This window comes from Cryptotermes secundus, unplaced genomic scaffold (genome assembly GCF_002891405.2).
Source record: "Cryptotermes secundus unplaced genomic scaffold, Csec_1.0 scaffold206, whole genome shotgun sequence".
In the NCBI taxonomy this organism is placed as follows: domain Eukaryota; kingdom Metazoa; phylum Arthropoda; class Insecta; order Blattodea; family Kalotermitidae; genus Cryptotermes; species Cryptotermes secundus.
This window is the reverse complement of record NW_019734313.1, coordinates 796872-817734: the sequence shown is the minus strand read 5'-3', so window position 1 is coordinate 817734 and position 20863 is coordinate 796872. Positions and strand designations below refer to the sequence as shown.

At 36.2% G+C, this 20863-nt stretch overlaps 2 protein-coding genes across 3 annotated transcripts in view; one reads left to right on the top strand and one right to left on the bottom strand.

The window, feature by feature from the left end:
- LOC111868512 (mitogen-activated protein kinase p38b) overlaps positions 1–16901 on the bottom strand; it is a 45684-nt gene extending 28783 nt beyond the window's left edge. For both annotated transcript variants that reach the window (XM_023859204.2, XM_023859205.2), the window contains exons 1-6: positions 16652–16901; positions 15163–15292; positions 10873–10931; positions 4905–5046; positions 1627–1789; positions 146–217 (exon numbers count right to left, since the gene is read on the bottom strand). In XM_023859204.2, the coding sequence (XP_023714972.1) occupies positions 146–217; positions 1627–1789; positions 4905–5046; positions 10873–10931; positions 15163–15292; positions 16652–16755 (670 nt within the window). In that variant the 5' untranslated portion in view covers positions 16756–16901. The remainder of the gene's footprint in view (positions 1–145; positions 218–1626; positions 1790–4904; positions 5047–10872; positions 10932–15162; positions 15293–16651) is intronic.
- A 297-nt stretch (positions 16902–17198) lies between these two features.
- On the top strand, positions 17199–19345 carry LOC111868513 (T-complex protein 1 subunit gamma). The gene has a single exon (XM_023859206.2). It carries the CDS (start codon positions 17304–17306, stop codon positions 18951–18953), a length of 1650 nt encoding a protein of 549 aa, XP_023714974.1. The 5' UTR covers positions 17199–17303; the 3' UTR covers positions 18954–19345.
- Positions 19346–20863: the final 1518 nt, after the last annotated feature.

Genomic DNA, 20863 nt, shown 5'->3' with positions numbered 1-20863 from the left:
TAGTAGTAGTAGTAGTAGTAGTAGTAGTAGTAGTAGTAGTAGTAGTAGTAGTAGTAGTAGTGTGGTGGCGCCCACACCTCCATAGGCATCAGTGAATTGTGCCAGAGTACATAAGAACGTTGGACAGTACTGGTCTAAAGGATACGATCTGTTCCAGGAAACAAAGTCCTCCCTGTAAGAAGTTCTGCCATGATGCAACCCACTGACCAGATATCCACTGCATACATAAAAGAACATGGAAATAAATACAAGTACATCAGAAAATGTCTCAACCTATCATTAATAATGCAATAATAAACTATTGTCATATTTCTTGTCTTGTGTCATAAAGTGCTTGAAAATAATGACACTTAATGAAGAACACAAATTAGCATGAGTGCCCCTCCCCACATGCACACACACAAAAAGTCAGCCTGATCTGGCCTACAGTGCTATGGCATGAAATATAAAGAAAATTCAAGTTTCTAAAATGGAGTTTCCGAGACATATCGATGAGGTGCAACTGCTGGACAGACAATGCAATGAAGTTGTAAAAACAGCCTGCACAAAAGATAAAGAGGTGATGGCACTGACCATCACTTTCATGGCCATGAAAGTCTCAAATCTCATACACGATTAATCACACTGAAAATCTGAGAAAATATAGATACATGAAGAAAATATAAAATATACAGCTTCAAGGAAATAAGACTTCAAGGGTTAGATCACTAAATTTTTAACCAGTTTTTAACTTCAACTGATGATGGTGGTGGTGGGCTATTGTATGCTTTCAGCATTACAGACTATACAAATAGCAAAATGATAGGTAAACTGAAAAGGATTAGGAATGGAAGCAGTCACAACATAATCCAGCTAAAACTCCAGCATTTGCCTGGAGGGACTAAGGGAAACCATGAAAAACGTCAGCCAGGATAGCTAGTGTTCTGTTCAAGACACAAACTGAGCACCTCTTGAATATACAGAGCATTTCTTCTAGGCCACCCTGTTTGGTAATGGAAGTGGCAACAATGACAACATGTGAATGAAAATAAAACAAGACGGAAATTTGATGTGCCACAATTCACAGGAATTTTGCATTTCTGAATAATGCTGGAAGTGCTGGATGCCAGCAGCATATTTACATTTTATATTAAGCACATATTTGATCCCGGGTCTGGTCAAGTGGGATTTGTGGTGGACAAAGTGGCACTGGGGCAGGTTTTCTCCGAGTACTTCGGTTTCCCTTGCCAATCTTCATTGCACCAATTGCTCCACAATCACCCTCACCAATCATCTGGGGCTGGTACAACAGGCCAGAAGTGGCCACAGTACAAGGGACTTAGTCCCACCCCACCAGCAATAAAAAAAACACAACTTAATTTTATAAAATTTTTTAAAAATGATTTCTTACTAAAAAACATCGAACATAACATATGAGTAAAATACAAACCTCATTAAGATTTATTACATTTAAAGGAAAAGAACAGTGGAAGGAGTCATGGCCTACTTGAAGATAACATCCTTGAGTTCATTTTGACATAGTAAAACCACAAGAAAACTCAAACGAAGTGCTAATGCACTGCCACCTCATGAATATGCACACACACACTTCAGCGTGAAGAGAGAGGAAAAAAAACTGTTATCTACCTGTCTGGTTGTAATGCATCCAGTTTAGCATAATTTCTGGTGCCCTATACCATCGTGTTGCAACATACCCAGTCATCTCATTCTCTGTGGGCCTTGCTAAACCAAAATCCAGAATCTTTAATTCACAGTCTTCATTCACTGCAATATTTGATGGCTTCAAGTCCTGCAATTACACAAGCTCAATACAGCATAATTTTGATGACTGACTGACTTGTCTAAACTGCAAAGAATTACGGGCTAATATTAGTGTGACATGTGAAGCTGCTGTTGGGCAACAGGATGTAGAACAAGTTACCACGAAGACAGACTCTTGATAAACGGTTGGTTGCCAAGTTACGCAACCATGGAACAAGAACGAGGTTACGCAACAATAAGGAAAGTGGTGTTTCTCCATGCTGTGCCGTGCCAAGGCAAGCAAATGTGCACTGGTTGCTACGCAGCATTGCAATAAACATCTCTCGGCAACATTACCAAAGCAATGCCACTGTATACACGGCATCATGCAACAGTGAAGCAAGCTGTGTTTCCTGCCTGTCCGATTGAGGGTTTATAAGAGAGACTGGAATGCCTAAGGAGTCAGTTGAAATGTAGCAGCCACTGAAGACAGTGTTAGCCAGTATTTGGAGTATTCCGCAGAAGAGAAGTCAGTCAGTCAGTCAGTCAGTCAAAACAGTTAGTCAGTGTTAGTCAGTTCACAGAGTGAGTGCAAAGTAGATGCAGGAAGAACTGAACATGTGATGTGTAATATTTAGAGTGATTGCAAGTGACAGTTTCTGTGCGGAGATCTGTTGCTAGGAAACGACTAGTGGAAGAGAATCCTAGTGAGTGTGCAATGGTGAACTGGAGAGTGTAAATCAGCAACAGCGCTGTATTTGAGTGAAACTAAAGAGAGAGTGTGCAACCAAGCTGTTAATAAATCCAATCATCTGAACTAGAACCCGTCATTTCATCACGTGTACCCCTTTCATATGACATATTTGGTGTCAGAAGTTGGCAGCTTGGATAGTATTGGATTCTTCAGCAATGGTTATGACCTGAAACATGACACAATTTGGTTGGAGTTCATTGACTGAAGCGATCATTGGACTAAACACTGAAGTGTGTATTTACAGTGTTGTCCTGCAAAAATGGAACAAATATTGGAAATGCTGAAAGAAATGAAGGCCATGCAGGAAAAGGCAAACGCCAACCAGGTTAAGACAGACACCATTTTGCAGGCCACGCAGAAAAAGGGGGGGACCACCCAAGAAGAAATGAAGGCCAGCCACAAGGAGTTGCTGGCCGATAGGCAGGCCAACATGAAAGCCTGGCAAGAAGAGATGGCCGCCATGCGAAAAAGGATGGATGCATACCAAACATAAACAACAAGTATACCTCCCATCCCACAACATCCTTACACACCCTATCTCTACTTCTCCCCCACTCCCTTCCTTTCCTTGCACCAACACCACAAACAACACAAACATCATATACCACTAAATCAGTTGCAATCTGTCTTCCCACGAGAACAGACATACACACATAAAATCTGGCATTGGTCAAACAGTAAGTAAACCGTACAACCATGATATCAACTCCAAATCAATTCGTAGTTAATCACAATAAACTTAATAGCTATTATTTTCATATCATTTCCAGATAAATACTAAATAATAATGCACTGATACCACAGGCCTCAAAGCAGTTAAACATTCCATATGTGTACAAAGCAAGAATAATACCACTGTATGTCTGTTGGAATATAACAATACAATTGCAACAACAGACTTCATAATATGAAATATTACATGAATAGTTTTTAACCATATTTTTAATTGTACAACTTTCGTTTTTATAACCAGTTTATAATTTTATTGCATTTTTATACTTTGCATTATTATAGTGCAGCATATTTGTCAAGTATCCAGCCCTATTGTACCACCTTATTGAAATGCAGTTCAATAGTTTCTGAGTGTAATAACTATGTATTTGTCTGAAGATGGCTTTAAATGCCGAAACATGTAGCTAAGGTAATACTGACCTCGACCATCTTGTTGTGGTGTTACGACAGATTCTAATAAATATTTTTGTGTGATTTTTATATTAGCAAATAAAAATTACAGCTTTCGGCAATGAGTAACACCATTTCTGGTTAAAACCCTCCAAATAAAATCAGGCTATCAGCAATGCATTTGGTATTTAAATCCTCTATTTTCTTACATGTAATAAAGAGTAACAGCATTTTAAAAGTAAGCAATACATGATAAGAATGACAGATAAATATAATATTAGGATTTAAAATGCCTATTAAAAATGAAATATGAAATAACAAAAAGAAACATTTAAAGTAATGAAGTTATGTACTTTAAAATGCAAAATGAAGGAATAATACACATTTTACCTTAAAATACAAAATGAAAGGATCATATATATGTTTTGTGACAGTTTCAATATCATGTCAGCACAACTTGACAGGAATCAGCAGCAAAGGGTGCTCATACAACAAAACAGGACTGAACAAGATCTCACCATTATTTATTACCTTTTGTCAACTACTTTTATTAAATGTGAAGAAATGCAATTGAAATCAAAATGTCACAGATGTCAGGAATCAATGGTCTCAGAGCTTTGTTGATATTGCACAAGTTAACAGATATTTCTTTAAGGACAGTGATAATTTTGGATAATTAGTTTATTTACAGAAGTTAATGTGAAAAGATAACATTACACCCATATTTTGTTAGTACCTCCTAAATGACTGCGTAAATGCTTTCATGTTGTGAATCCAATGAACTAAGAAGGATATTATGTAATCTTCTGGAATCAGTATGAAGACATAGATCCACATTTCATGTTGATGCTTAGGCAGATGTTCATCATCCCCCACATCAGAATGCTTAAAAATAATCTGTTTCACTAAAGTCAAATTACAGAGAAATTAAGGTGTATTTTGTAAGATTTGAGGCTTTCACTGCTTTCTTCAAGGTGTATTTTATTTATCATTTCAAACTAGAAGCTTATCAGCCAATGAGTACTGGAAAATGCTGTCATTCTGAAGAAGAGAGAAGCAATACATCGACAATTTCACTAAAAATACTTGAAATGTGTACTTCAAACAATACTTCATATTACATATGAACAGTGATTCAAAAGAAGGAATAAAGGCCACTATAAATTTAGAAAGGGAAACCTCTGGCATTCATGAATTTGCTGACATATTTAAGAAATCTCACTACATTTTCAGAACAGAACTCCTCATCTGTGAACTTGTTCGGAATTATATATATACATGATCTTACCCTATGAATTATGCCAGCTGAGTGGATGTATTTGAGACCTCTAAGAATCTGGTAGACAAGAAATTGAACATGATCATCAGATAGTTTCTGTGTCCTCACTATGTTGTTCAGATCTGCACCCATCAAATGTGTTACGAGGTAACTGGAAGAGGGGGAAAATAATTATGCTACCACATTAGCTTTTGTTTCAATAAAATTTCTGCCACAAGGTATGTCCTGCAATATACGTTTTCATTAAACAGTTTAACAGGTTATTTCATAATGAATTCAGATGTTTAAATCATAAAAACATGTCATAGAAAATTCACAGTCGACTTATGACCAACTTCCATTCTGACTGACAGGTCGTTAAGTCGATCTGGTTGTATGTCAGCCATATATTTATTAACAGTATTTTTTAACCTTTCTAATCTTCTTATCATCTTTATAATTTATTTTTAAAAACTTTTACATTTTAATCATCTTTTATTTTCCATTTTTTTTTTGTGGTCGTGAGTGTGGCCGGTCATAAGTCGCATAGGCAGTAAGTCGACGACCAAGTGTATATAGAATGGAAGGTGAAAGATGTGGTACTGTAAGAAAGTTCGGCTGGTAGGACAACATGGAAGAAGACTCGGTAGAAGACATTCAAACTTAGGAAGAGGATTTGAGGACATAAAGAGAAGAGAAAGAAAAGGATGGAAGCTAAAAGATACTCTAAGAAAGTGTGACTGGCAAGATAACAAACAAAATGACTTTGGGCGAGACAAGACAAAATTGGAAATGAATAGTCAGAACATGAGAAGGAATGGAATATTATGTAAAACTGAAAGTACTTAAGAGTATATGACACATAAGACAAGACGATACAGAGACACAGACAAACACAGACACTTATTATTACATTACATTCCATGGATCCAAAGTTAGTCAAAATGACTGTAGGATGTGGAATATGTCATATAAATACAAAACATCCATACAGACCCAATGGAGTTCTCACACAAGAGAAACCAAGAATACACAGTGACTACACACAAGGTTGAGGGCGCGCAGTAGTGTAGTTGGTTGAGGGACTATGCTACAAGCCGGAAGGTTGTGGGTTCAAGTCCCGATGAGGCCACTGGATTTTTTTACCTAATCCTTCCAGCCACACTATGGCCTCTAACAGCCTCTAACAGAAATGAGTACCAGGAATTAATTAAATAATTTTCCTTCAGAGTAGAGCGCGGCCAGCGCTAAGGCTGACAACCTTACCGCCATCTTCAAGCCAAATGTCTAGATAATGTGGGACCCTCAACGTCTCACAACCCTATGGGCCTTCACAGCCTGGTACATGGATAGCTTTACTTCTTTTTACTTTTTTACACACAAGGCTATTTAAAGATACGTAAGTTATTTTCTAGACAGTAGGTATTCATCAACAGAGTAGAATGAATGTGTATTTAAGTATCGTTTCAGTGCTATTTTAAATCGTGCCTTTTCATTCATAAGACCTTTGAGATCAGATGGCAGGTTATTAAAAATGTTGATCCCAGCATAATATGCGCTTTTCTGAAAACATGAGAGTATACCAACTGGTTTATGAAGACAGTGTTTGTGTCATGTTAACACTGTATACATCCACACTCATCCGAAAATGTTATTCATTATTTGTAATGAAGTTTATTAATGAATATATATATTCATTGTGTATATTCACATGGCAAGGTTAAGATGTGTAGTCTCTTAAATAGATCTCTATAGGAATTATGGGATTTGACACCCATCATGATTCTAACAATTTTCTTTTGCAATGTAAATACCTTTTTACTGTCAGATGAATTACCCCAAAAAATTATTCCATACTTCATTAAAGACTGAAAATAAGCAAAATATATTGATCTGAGATTGTCAGCATTAATAATATGTAAAATGAATCTAACTGCATAACATCCTCTACTTAACTTTGGAATCAACTGATTGATATGGTTTTTCCAGTTTAAATGATTATCAATTTGCAAGCCAAGGAATTTTGTGTTTACTCCCTCTTCTATATCTTTATCATTACAGCCTATGTTTAATGGATATTCTGGTGAGTTTTTTGTTATATATTTTATTACATTTGTTTTTTCTAGGTTCAGGGACAACTTGTTTGCAGAAAACCATTTACTCATCTGCAAAAGAACCTTGCTTGATAACATGCAGAAATCATCTAAATTTTTACCAAAATTATAACACTAGTGTCATCTGAAAATATTATAGGTATTGCTGAGGTCCTTAGTGTAGGAGGAATGTCGTTTATATAAATTATGAAAAGCAAAGGCCCCAAAATTGACACCTGTGGAACTCCATGTTTTATTATTCCCCAGTTTGAGTAGGCACTTTGGATTGAATTTGGTGGTTTGATTTCAATCTTTTGTTTTCTATCTGTTAGGTAGGATATGAACCAACTTAACACTGTTCCTTGAAAGCCAAAGAAATGTAATTTAGTTAATAAAATTTCATGATTTACACAATCAAAAGCCTTTGCCAAGTCACAGAATATTCCACCAACATGAATTTTTTTATTAATAGATTTCAACACACTGTCTGTTAACTTAAAGGCTGCATTCTCAATGGAACTTTCTTTCCTAAAGCAAAACTGTTCTGGGACTAGTATATTGTTACTCTGGAAATAATGACTTAACCTATTGTGCATAACTTTTTCAAGTACTTTAGAGATAGTAGTTAGCAGTGAAATTGGCCTGTAGTTTGACATACTAGTCTTGTCGCCTTTTTTGTATAGTGGTCTTACTACTGAAATCATAAGATGATAAGGAAAGATTCCTGTGGATAGCGAGTGATTACAGATGTGGGTTAATGGGCTACTGATAAGAGTTGCACAAACTTTTAAAATTTTACTTGTTATTCCAACATAACCTGAGGAGTTTTTTGTTTTGAGGGAATGTATTATACTTTTTATTTAATATTCAGAATGTACTGAGATGTAAAGTTAAAAACTAGTAAAGGTGTGAAGCGTTGTGCACACCTTGCAACCTTCCATCTGCTAAATTATCGATTTATCAGAAAGGTACTCAATTTATCAGAATTAAGATATTTAATAATCTCCCAATTAACATAAAACATCTGTATGGCAATATCAATCTTTTTAAGAAGACATTACTTCAATTTCTATACCTTCACTCATTTTATAGCATTGATGAATTGTTTAAATATAAAAAATAATCTTTATACTGAATCCAATTGATAAATCCACCTATATAAATACTTCTGTTGTTTACCATAATTTTAAATATCTGTTAAAATTTATTACTCATTTATGCAGATATAAGCATGTAATAAGACCCCATTTGAATTTATTTGTTAGGTTGTTAATTTTGTGACACTTATGTATTAAGTATGACATGTATATTTTCATGTTTAGCTGTAAGTATGCAATAAAAATTTCGTTCTTTAAATTTTAACTATACAAATATGGTGTGTATACAACTTAGACTTGTTTCTTATTTGTGTTCTTACATTTTGATAAATTAGCTTAATTCATATGATTTCACATTAAGGTATGATTTTGGAGTTTCTTGTGAGCTTCTTATTATGACCAGTATACANCAAACCCGCGAAATTTTAAAATTCCCGTTATTTCCTGAACACACTTTTTATTATATTTGTATTTTCTACTGTTGTATTTTGACAATCTGCTTGTTTGTAAAGCAATGATTTTGTATCTGACTGTTCCTATATCCGATGGTTGTTCTCACAACACTGTAAAGATCTTATGGAATATAAAATAAACCATTCAAACCATTGACTTACTGGTATAATTACTGTAGTATTTACTGAGAAATATTCTTATCATCTACAGTCACAATTTTATTGAACATTCTTCTCTCAAGGTTGATTCCATGCGTAGAAAAATTATTTGGGATCATCAATGTGGGTTCCAGTGTAACAGAGCAGATATTCTGTACTCATCAGATACGGGAGGAAAAGGGAAGTACAATAGAACAGTATATCATCTGTATAGATATATAACTCAGGAGAGAGCTGGGATAGCTCAGTCAGTATAGTGACAGGGTAGAGGCAAGCTGGCTGCAAGAGATCTTTCTCTTCTCCACAGCATGCAGATTGACTCTGGGCACCACCTAGCCTCCTAGACAAGGAGTACAGGGGCTCTTTACCTGGATGTCAAGCAGCTATTCAGAATGATCTGGAACAAGATGATGCTTTGTTGCCTTTACTTTCCAACTTTGGTTTATAACTGTGGTTCCCAAATTGTTTGGGCCACCACCTCCTTGGTTCCATAAACTTATCCCCAGTGCCTCCTGCCCTACCCTATAAAAAGCACTTTTCAGAATAGCGGTTTAAGGAAGATAATAACAATGAAACAAGATACCAAATTTAGTCACTACTTCACTGTTAGTAAATTCTTAATGCAATTGATGGGCTTCATGAAGCAATACCAGTCTCCCAGTGTCTGGTCTGATGTCACCTTAATCATAAACAAGCAAACAACTCGCTCAGAGGGGCTCACTTCCAGCGGCCCCCTCGGTAATTCTACTGCCCACAGTGGGCGGTACAGCCCGCTTTGGGAGCTACTGGTTTGGAATATACCATTAGGAATGTCCAATAAGACCCAGAGAGTCTAATATTAAATGGAATACAGCAACTTCTGGTCTATGCTGATGTTAATTTACTGGTCAAAAACATAAATGACATAAAGAAAAACAGAGGCTCTCTGACAGCTAGTAAGGAGATTGGCTGGTCCAGAAGTGAACACAGAGAAATCAAAGTATACACTGACATTCCATCACCAGAATGCAGAACAAAATCAGAGCATAACGACAGCTGTCAGATTCTTTGGAAATGTGGCAAAGCTGAAATATTTGGGAACAGTAAGAAATCAAAAGTATACTCATGAAGAAATTATGAGCAGATTATATTAAGGGAGAGTTTGCTATCATTTTATTCAGAACCTTTTCTCCATACTTCTGTCTAAACACGAACAGACTAAATTATACAGAATTAAAATTTAGTCTGCTCTGTTTTGTAAGGGTATGAACCTTAGTTCCTCACACAGACTGAAGAAGTGTGAGAACAGTGAGCTCAGAAGAGTATCTGGACCTAGAACAAAGGAAATAATAGAAAAATGCATGATGAGGAACTTCTTAATTGTACACCCCAAATATTACAATGGTCAGATCAAGGGGGGTGAGAATGCTGGGGAATGTAGCTTGCATGGGAAAGAAAAAAGTCCATACGAAATTTTGGTAGCAAAACATGAAGGAAAGAGACCAGCCTGAGGGCTTAGTGGGAAGAAAATATTAAAGTGAATCTTGAAGAAAAAAGGTAGGATAGCTTTGACTGGATTAATCTAGCTCATGATGGAGGCCAGCGGCAGGCATTAGTGAACATGTTGGATCTCTGAGTTCCATACAATGCTGGAAATTTGACAAGTCAAAAAAACTATCAACTTCTGAAGAAAAGCTTTGCTCCATTTAGTTAGTCAGTTATAAATGCAAAACCTCATCTCTCATCTTAAGTGAAGAAACACAGAATGAAGGAATTCAAAAACAAGGTGCTGAGGAGAATATTTGGATCTCAAGAGAGAAAAAGTAATGGGAGGTCAAGCAAAGCTGCAGGAGCTACTTCAATAATTTATCTCTTATCAAATGTGTATTGGGGCAAACAAATCAAGGATGATGAGATGAGTGGTGAATGCAGGATGTATGAAAGAGATGGAAATGTTTACAAAATTTTTGGTGGAAATCCAAAAGAGAAGACACCTAGGCACAAATAGGAGGATAATACAAGTATTAAGACGGATCTTTGGAAAACAAGGTGTGAGCATAATAATGAACCTTTGAGTTCCATAAACAGTGGAGAATTCCTGATGAACTGAGCAACTATTAGCTTCTTATGAAGGTGTCTGCTGCATGGACTTAGTTCACTGACTCCGTCAGACAGAAAAGGAAATACTTAGTAAGAACAGTAAGTCAGTTTTGCTTACACTTGTTGAAAATCATCTAGTGAAGTAGAGGGATGAAACACATCCAGAAGACCAATCACCTGGAACAAAATAATGTAACATTACCTGCGGACACAGTGGCCATAATTCACGGTCAGTCTTTTAAGTCTGCGTATGAGAAAAGCACAATTGTCAAATTTGATCTGGAAAATATATGATAAAAATCTAAACTGGAACATAACCCATATTAGTATTTCCATATCAGCAGCTGATACTGTGGGACTGTTGATGCCTGGAGAGACAACTACATAGCAAACTCCTATAACAAATATTTATTATTGCTAGAATGATTATATGGATAAGTTTCTTATAACTTACCCAACAACCAACAAAGCACAGACATTTACTCATGAAATATTACAAGCACCTAATCATAAATGCCTTGTATCAGGATTTTTCTTTCAACTTCCTAAGGTCTCTGACTGTATTATTCATGGTGCATTAATGATGAAACTACCTTATTACAGAATAAATAGAGATGTTAGTAAAGGTTTACTTCACATTTGACAAACAGAAGGCAAGTTCAAAGCATCTGCTACTATTGTACTCATTTTTAATAATGGACTACTTCTATATCTGTGGTGACTTGTTATCACCTGTATGGATCACTTGAAGTACCAATAAATTAAATTGAATTAAAATGATTTTCTAAAAAAACTGCTCTAACAATTTTGCTTCAATTTAAGTACCTTATGAAGATCACATCCCTAAACAAAACTGCATAGATGGTATCTTCAGGAAAATAATAGTATCTGTACTAGAGGTTCAAATATGGAACAACTGATTTTGTCAAAACTGGCTTTGCTGGTCAGATTTCATTGTTGTTCAGTGATCAGTAATCAACAATGATCTATAAGGCAAAAACTGATTTTGTTTCCAAGGTAAAATTAAGGTAAAGTTGTTCCTGTGCTTAAATTATTAAGCACTATGCCATGAAGGCATATGGGAAGTGGATGTATAGTCCCACATATTCTTGTTCCAAGGTAATGCAGTTAAGCTTAATCATAAATGACAGTGTGCATACAATGTATACTAGTTGGGATAGTGTAGTCAGCATAGCAAGCGGCATTGGCCTGCACAATCTTGGGGTTGGAGTTCGAGACCCGGTAGGGTCAAGAATTTTCTCTTCCCCAGATTGTCCAGATCGGCTCTGGGGTTCACCCAACCTCCAATCCAATGGGTACCAGGGGCTCTTTCTCCAGGGGTAAGCGGTTGGAGCGTGAAGATGACAACTCAACTCCAGCTAGTGCCGAGGTCAAGAAAATGTGGATCTATACATCCACTGCCCCATACGCCTTCATGGAGTAGTGCTTAATTAGTTAAGCACAGTGACAACTTTACCTTTTACAAACAATGTATTTACTCTGATTCTATTTTAATTTCATCTGGCTCAAGTGGTAAAGCTTCTGACTTGGGAGATGTCCGGATGAAATCTCAATTGGGATACTGACTATCATCAGGATATCCATGGTTTTTCTCAGAACATCCAAGCAAATGCCTCAACAGTAGCTCACAACATGCCTTGCAACATATCTAGTCCTTTCATATCGACTGTTCCAACATCTTCTTACAGTGGTAGATAACTTCTGCAGTTGACATATCACTAAATAACAAAACTCCATTAATACTTATCGCTAAAGTCAAGTAACTGTAATTTGGTGTGAAATAAATTCAATTTCAAACAAAATATTACAAGATCTGGTTTAATTATGCTCATTTTAGTTTATTAAAAATATCTGGTTTATGTCTGAAATAATGCTCTTCAAATATAAGGAAGGTGGAAGCGGTGTAAATTAAATTACACCTCCCAAGGTTCAAAAAAATCACAAAATGAGGAAAGTATGACTGAAATCACAAATGATAATGTCAATAAATATAATTTATATGACTCAATTCGGTTAGCAGGATTTTTTTATAAATATATAATTTGTAACCTTACTATTACTGTGAACAGAATAGGGAAGTAAACAAACTAAACTAAACTGCAGAAGTCTGTAATTTTGCTATTTTTATTTAATCTCTGTTAGGTGGACGCACCATAGCTCAAGCGGTTAGTCGCTGGCTTCCCACCGCGGCAGCCCAGGTTCGATCCTGGGTCTGGTCAAGTGGGATTTGTGGTGGACAAAGTGGCACTGGGGCAGGTTTTCTCTGAGTACTTTGGTTTCCCTTGCCAGTCTTCATTCCACCAAATTCTCCATCATCATAATCACCTGAGGCAGGCTACAATAGGCCAATCAGTGACTGCAGGGCCGAGGGGACCCAATTAGGACTCCCCCCACTAAGCAAATTAATCTCTATCTGACAGGAACTCATCACAGGCTATTTAATATGGCAGTAAATACTTGTGGGAATTATTGACCACAGTAAGTAATACTGGTTAGGCAGGACAAACTGTCATCAGTACAAAATGGTTGGCATCATTGTCATTACATTTCCCAATCAAACTGACATCTCATCTGATATTAAAAAACAGCTGATGCTGAAAAGGCCTAAATCATGAATCAAGATATGAAAAATCTTTCTGGACTGTTCTAGTATCAAAGACATTAACAAACTGGAAGGTTTAGCCGACTGGATAACAAACCAATATTTTAGCAAAAGCACCTTATTTCGGATTTTCATAACTTGTGCTCTGAGTTTCAGAGATCACATAAGGCTCATACTAAAGATTATTCCATGAAGTTTTATATGTCTATACCTAAGAACACTTGGGTCAATCATTCTGATTTTCAAACTTCAACCTTTGTATAATATTGACCTGGAAATTATTAGGGATTGAAAAAATAACTCCCTTGCCCTGTAACCAGCCACATGTTGGGTTAGAGATAAAACCACCAGCTTAAAGACCAAGGATGTGATAATATGGTGGCTTGTCAGGGTTATGACATGCCTCAGGGGGTGGTAATAGATGAGTATGGCAGAATGATGATTAGCAGGGGAAACCTGAAACAACTCAGAGAAAACCATGTTTCAGTGCCACTTTGTCCATCACAAATCTCACATGAACTCACTGGAAGCTAAACCAACTGCCTGAGCTATGGAACACCTCTATTAAATCAACGTAGCCAAAGGGATAAGAGTATAGCAATTCAGAAAATAACCATACAATTTGTTGCAGGCAAATAAACCTACTTAAACAGTAGATATGCCATTTTATAATAAAAAATACTGACTTTACCATGAACAAAGAAATTTTGAACTCCTTTCTTTTCCTGCATTTTTCAAGTGTAAACTCTAAAAGACCAATCACATTAAATTCCATAACTAAGAAAACTTAATAACATTTTAAAAGGCAAATGTTTCATAAGAGAGACTAAACAAAATTAAAACTTAGCATCAAGCCTTTGCAAGTATACGCCAAATTAGTACAAATATTGTTTTTTGACATTATCCATTGTCCTGTCTTTATCTAAAAGCACCGTCCTGTTTATTTTTCAAAACACAACATTTTGGAGACAGGATTCTGTCTCAGTCTTCAGGTAAAACCTACTCAGTTGGGCTGAATTGATAGAGCTCATCCCAATCTAAAAACGTTGTTCTGAAAAATAAACAGGACGGTGCTTTCAGATAAAAACAGGACAATGCATAATGTCCAGAAACATAATATTTGTACTAATGTACCATCGTCACAAACTTTTAAAACTTATTTACATGCAAAATTATTGAAAATACAAAACACAAATGAAGTACTCAAGAACTGGAAAAACTTTACAAAACAGTATTCATGTATACTGCACTCAAAACATCTCTGAGGGTGCTACATCATGAATGATGCGGGCCATCACTTCATCAGTTACTAGATTCTCTTATCAACACATTCTCACATGACAATATGTTGGAAATCAAAATCACCATACTAAAGATCTCACTGAACACACAGGACTTTCCTTTTGTAAGGTTGTCTACTGAAGGTAATAAGTACCCTCAAAGATGTTTCATACAGATAGTATTTATTGTGACATCTACTACCAATCTTATCACAGAAGTCATGTCCCAAAACATATGTAACAGACTGAACTGACCGATGTTATTCAACAACCAAATTCATTGCAAAAATGTAAAGATCATCCAAATGCAAGGAAAGTACCACTTTAAATATCACAAATGCAATCAGAGACATCTGTTTTTGAAGAATAACTATACCAACACATCATACATGCAAATATTCATAACTGGACACCATACCATAAAAGCATTCCCCAGCTACTTTGCTATTGAACAATAAATGACAACATAAAAGTGGGTCAATTAACATACCAATATAAGACTTACGTTTTCATGGTTCATGTGCTTCAACATGCGCAACTCTCGGTATGTCCGTTTTGCGTGAACAGCTGACTGAAATGGTCGAGCAAGTTTCTTGATAGCCACTTTCACATGCATTTTGGTATCTACAGCAGAGCTAGAGGAAACATATAGATATGGATAATTATTAATCCTAATGCATGAACATTTACAATCAGACTACTGATTAACATAAGTGGAGGGGTCTTTGTAACAGCTCAATACTATTAAGAAAAAGGCCATTTTGTCTTCATAATCTCTGATTCATATGAAAGTAACAAGGAATAAGTCATGTAAAACCAACTGTAACAACTCCCCTACAATATTATGGCATTATTATCTAAAAAATGCTAAAAAACTGAAACAAGAATAGGTTTATTCACGTGATCTTATACATCATAAAAGCTTGAAAATGTATGTTATGAATTTATAAACATGCAACTTGATGATACAACTGGTAAATGGATCCTCATATGATTTCATATTAAGGTATGATTTTGGAGTTTCTTGTGAGGTTCTTATTATGACCAGTATACGTTTTTATTTTCATTTTATTGTTTTTATTGACAAATGTGTTTTACATGTGTGACTTATGTAATTTATTACATGTATACATCTATTATTTTAATAGTAATGCACTTTTTAAATTATGTTTAGTAATTACAATTGCAATAAGCTTCTTGTTTTTGTTTTTTTTTTCTATTGCCTATGTTACTTGACTAGTGTGTGTATTATTATTATTGTTATTATTTTAGTTGTGTGACTTATGTAATTTATTACATGTATACATCTATTATCAAAGGGACTATTTCCACATCTTAGGTTTTTTGCCTGTATAGATATATGGAAAATAAAGGAAATGAATGAATGAATGAATGAATGAATGAATGAATGAACATGTATTATATTTGTATTTTCTACTGTTGTATTTTGACAATCTGCTTGTTTGTAAAGCAATGATTTTTTATCTGACTGTTCCTATATCCGATGGTTGTTCTCACAACATTGTAAAGATCTTATGGAATATAAATAAACCAGTAACCAGTAAACTCAACTTTATAAAGATAACAAAGCTTCTCCTCTTGGAAACATTATTAAAGTATGACTGACTGAGTAAGGAATATATAAGCGTCATCACTAGTCACACTAGATGGAATGTTTAACTTTTCATGATATTGTTATTGTGATGGACCAGAATGAAACAAATCAAATATATGCGTATTCATCCACATGTAATACATAATCCTTTTAGGCCTGATATTAACATAAATAATATTTACTGTTTCTTCCTAACTCAGAGAAAACACAGTCTCCAGTCACTGTTAATACCACGAATCATACGACTCACGAATACACTCTGCGAGCAAAATGCAAATATCTTTAATGTTTATGCTGGTGGTGCCTATGGCAACACTATATTTTAAAGCCTTTAAACAGACAGTTTCCCTTGAGGTTTTAAAAGTGCATGGATACTCACCAAACTTGGCCATAAGCTCCTGAACCAACTGGGGTTAACATCTGATATCGTTGTGGAACTTCCCATTCCGTTCTGTTGATTTCAATCTTATAAAAACTTGGCATTATTGTCTTTTACCGCTAACCTATAATTTGTCAACAAATACAGATATATACAGAAACAAAAGAAATATACTTCACTTCAAAACACAACCAAACAGTACTCCTTCCATTTTCTACAACCCACGGATCACCAGTACATCGAATGCATCGAATGAATAAAATTAGTGGATCTGAACATTTAAAACGTTAACAACAGTGCACATCACCTTTTCTATAGGTCTAGATAATCAATGATGGTAGAAACAATTCAAATATTTACATATACACGAGCCAATTTTGGATTTTATAACATATTTCACAACTTAATATTCAATTTAAACCCAACTTCCATGCTCAATAACACAATTTATTGGATATCAATGAACTTTAACACAGTTTTATTAAGCGTAAAAGATATTTTGTACTACAAAAGTAATTTCCCCTGATAACGTTGGCTACATTGTAAGTGCACGCCTGGTATTAATCCGTATATAGAAGCGCAAGGTTGTGTCGTGCCGTTTTAGTGTTAAGTAGTCGAAAACGTTTCTATTAGTCTAGAATCTTCTGAAATTATGTTCGGCGGAGGAGCAGCACCAATTCTAGTTTTGAGTCAAAATACGAAACGTGATTCCGGCAGGAAAGTTCAACTAGAAAACATAGCAGCCGGAAAAGCCATCGCCGATGTAATAAGAACGTGTCTCGGTCCCCAGGCTATGCTGAAGATGCTGATGGATCCATCGGGTGGTATTGTAATGACAAACGATGGAAATGCAATTCTGCGTGAAATTACTGTTCAGCATCCGGCAGGTAAATCAATGATCGAGATAGCTCGCACCCAGGATGAGGAAGTTGGCGATGGAACTACATCTGTAATTGTATTGGCTGGTGAAATGCTGGGAGTCGCAGAGCAGTTTTTAACCCAACAGATGCATCCGACAGTAATCATCAGAGCTTACCGCCAGGCACTGGAGGACGCAGTTACTCTGCTACAAGATAACATCAGCATTGCCTTGGATCTTAATGACCGTGTGAAACTGCTGGAAGTGATTAAGTCTTGTGTTGGGACAAAGTTCATTGGACGGTGGTCAGATCTGGCATGTTCTATCGCTCTGGATGCCGTTAAGACGGTGATGCTAGAAGAAAATGGCCATCGTGAGATAGACATTAAGAGATATGCAAAGGTGGAGAAGGTACCAGGAGGGAGTATTGAAGAATCAAGTGTGCTGCGTGGTGTGATGGTGAGCAAAGATGTGACACATCCCAAGATGCGACGGTACATTAAGAACCCACGTATTGTCCTTCTGGATTGCACCTTGGAATACAAGAAGGGAGAGAGTCAAACAAATGTTGAAATTCTGAAAGAATCGGACTTCACCCGTATTTTGCAGTTGGAGGAAGAACATATTCAGAAAATATGTGAGGAAGTGATTGCAGTGAAACCTGATGTAGTCTTCACAGAGAAAGGTGTTTCAGATTTGGCACAGCACTTCCTTCTGAAAGCAGGGATCACAGCTATACGCCGTGTCCGCAAAACAGACAACAACCGCATTGCTCGGGCTTGTGGAGCAACTATTGTGAACCGTACTGAGGAGCTGAAAGAAGAGGATGTGGGCACTGGAGCTGGACTCTTTGAAATCAGGAAGCTTGGTGATGAGTATTTCTGTTTCATCACAGAGTGTAAGAATCCCAAAGCTTGCACAATACTATTGCGTGGGGCCAGCAAGGACATGCTCAATGAAGCAGAAAGAAACCTGCAAGATGCTCTGCATGTTGCTAGGAACATTCTGATAGAACCAAAACTGGTGCCTGGAGGAGGAGCTGTTGAGATGGCTGTGGCACAGATGTTGGCTGAGAAGGGGAAAACAGTGCAGGGCATTGGTCAGTGGCCATACCGCGCTGTTGCTGAGGCTTTGGAGATCATTCCCCGTACGCTTATCCAGAATTGCGGTGCAAATACAGTTCGTACACTGACAGCTTTACGGGCTAAACATGCTACTGGTGGAAAAACCTGGGGAATCAATGGCGAAACCGGTGAACTTGCAGATATGTGTGCACTTGGCATATGGGAACCATTATCGGTTAAACTTCAAACATACAAGACTGCTGTTGAAACAGCCATCTTACTGTTGAGGATTGATGATATTGTTTCAGGCTCAAAGAAGAAAGATAAAGAAGGCGAAACCAGAACTGCACAACCAACTGAGGAATCGGTGAAAGAATAAGTGCTTCACAGCTGATACTTTGCATTTTACATTTGAAACGGGTTGGCCGTCATCTTCATTGCTTATTATTCTTAATTTCATTATATGAACATCTTGTGGTTTAATATTTGTTACTTTCTATTAATGTTTAGTTTTTTGTTTATTGTAATAATTAAACACTAATTAACTTTCCATCATTCACAATATAATCATAATAGAGACAGTCATAAAACAGCAATACATGAAAGTGATAATTCATTTGCTTTAGATTCTGATGGAAAGAATTGAATTTTCCTTGAAGCATTTAACTATGGCTTTGCACTGCAGAATAACCTTTGTATAATCTGCACTTCTTTTTTTTTTTACCATGTAATAAATTCAGAGAAACAAAATAAATTGTTTTTGACAATGAAGAATATAAAAATATTTCTCTTTTAAGAAACCAACCAAAGGTTTTCACTGTATGTGAAAATACTTGCTTTGCGGAGACAACAGTATGAACTAAGCAAATTTTACCTGACCAAACAAAAAAGGAATACCAAATTCTAAGATCATAACTATGACTAGTTTGGTTTAAACAAGTCACTACATGTCAAACCAGCGATTTAATAAATATTTGGCAAGGGTGTTGGGTATGGTAAGTGATGGGCATGACATTTTTTAACTTCCTGTTGCCATTAATTTCAGAGATTCAGCATGAAATTTGCATCGTGAAATACAGCGGTAATGGGGCTGTGCTGTAGTACATACTTCTTTGTTGGGGTCATGCATTCACATCATATTTATATTTGTTTTTCTTGGGAGTGAGTAAGAAGGCTGGTGGCTGTTCTGTCCTTGGAATCTATCATCACAGACTTAAGAGCTACAGTAACACAAATCCAGTGGTACAATACAAACTTTCATCAGTTGTCTGAGAGGTATGACCTTATGTCACTTTACTTGAAAACTAGGTATGTAAGAAGTAGAGCAGAATGCATCACATATTTATAGTATTTCTATCTTTTAAGTTTTTGTACTAATTTACATTTAAAACCCAAGAACTTGTCTTTCAGTAGGAAATTTTTTTGTTACTTGAATTCATATTTTATATCTGAAAAGTTTTTTCCAACACACCAACCTGATTTCATCTTCAGAACATCCTCAAGCCCTGAGAGATCAGCAACATTGAATTATGGTTAGGAAACAGATATGAACATACTGGCTTCAGTGGACAAAGTATAAGCATATGAAATAGAAACTAAAAAACTAATGTGGTTGAGTTACTAGCCTGGAGCAAAATATACATACAAGGGGGGGGGGTGTTCCAAGATATATTTCTTCATAACATACCTTAAGTGAAAAGTCAGCTTGGAGAAAAGTATTACTTGTGACACTGTGTACAGTATCCAAGATATGAAGGTGTTTCATATGTGAACTGGCATCCTTGAAATATAACTGTCCTCACTTTTCCAAAGCAAAGTTGTCCCAGAACTATCTTTACTCTAAGAATGGCTTTGTTAAATTCATGTGAATGACTGTTGTTTGTGATGGGGGAGATTTCTCACTGTGTCACAGCAGTCTTGAAAGCAGTATAGCAACTCGTACACCTGCATTATCTCTGAACTGTGTTAACCCTTTGACGCGGTAATTTAAATTCCGCGGCTGCGTCTCCTGCGGTAATATATTCAGCCGGCCATTTAAATTTTGCTCGAAAATGATTTATTCATCATTGTTCTTAAATTCTATGAGATAGGAACATGAAACTTTCACTAAAATGATCTTAAAAGGTGGTTTTATAACCTTACCTTATAATATGAGCGCCCTTTATATCTTCAATGGAAGCAGGTTTTTTAGTATTTGAGCAGTGAATGGTACGCCTTGAAGCATGAAACTTTCACTAAAATGATCTTAAAAGATGGTTTTTATAACCTTACCTTATAATATGAGCGCCC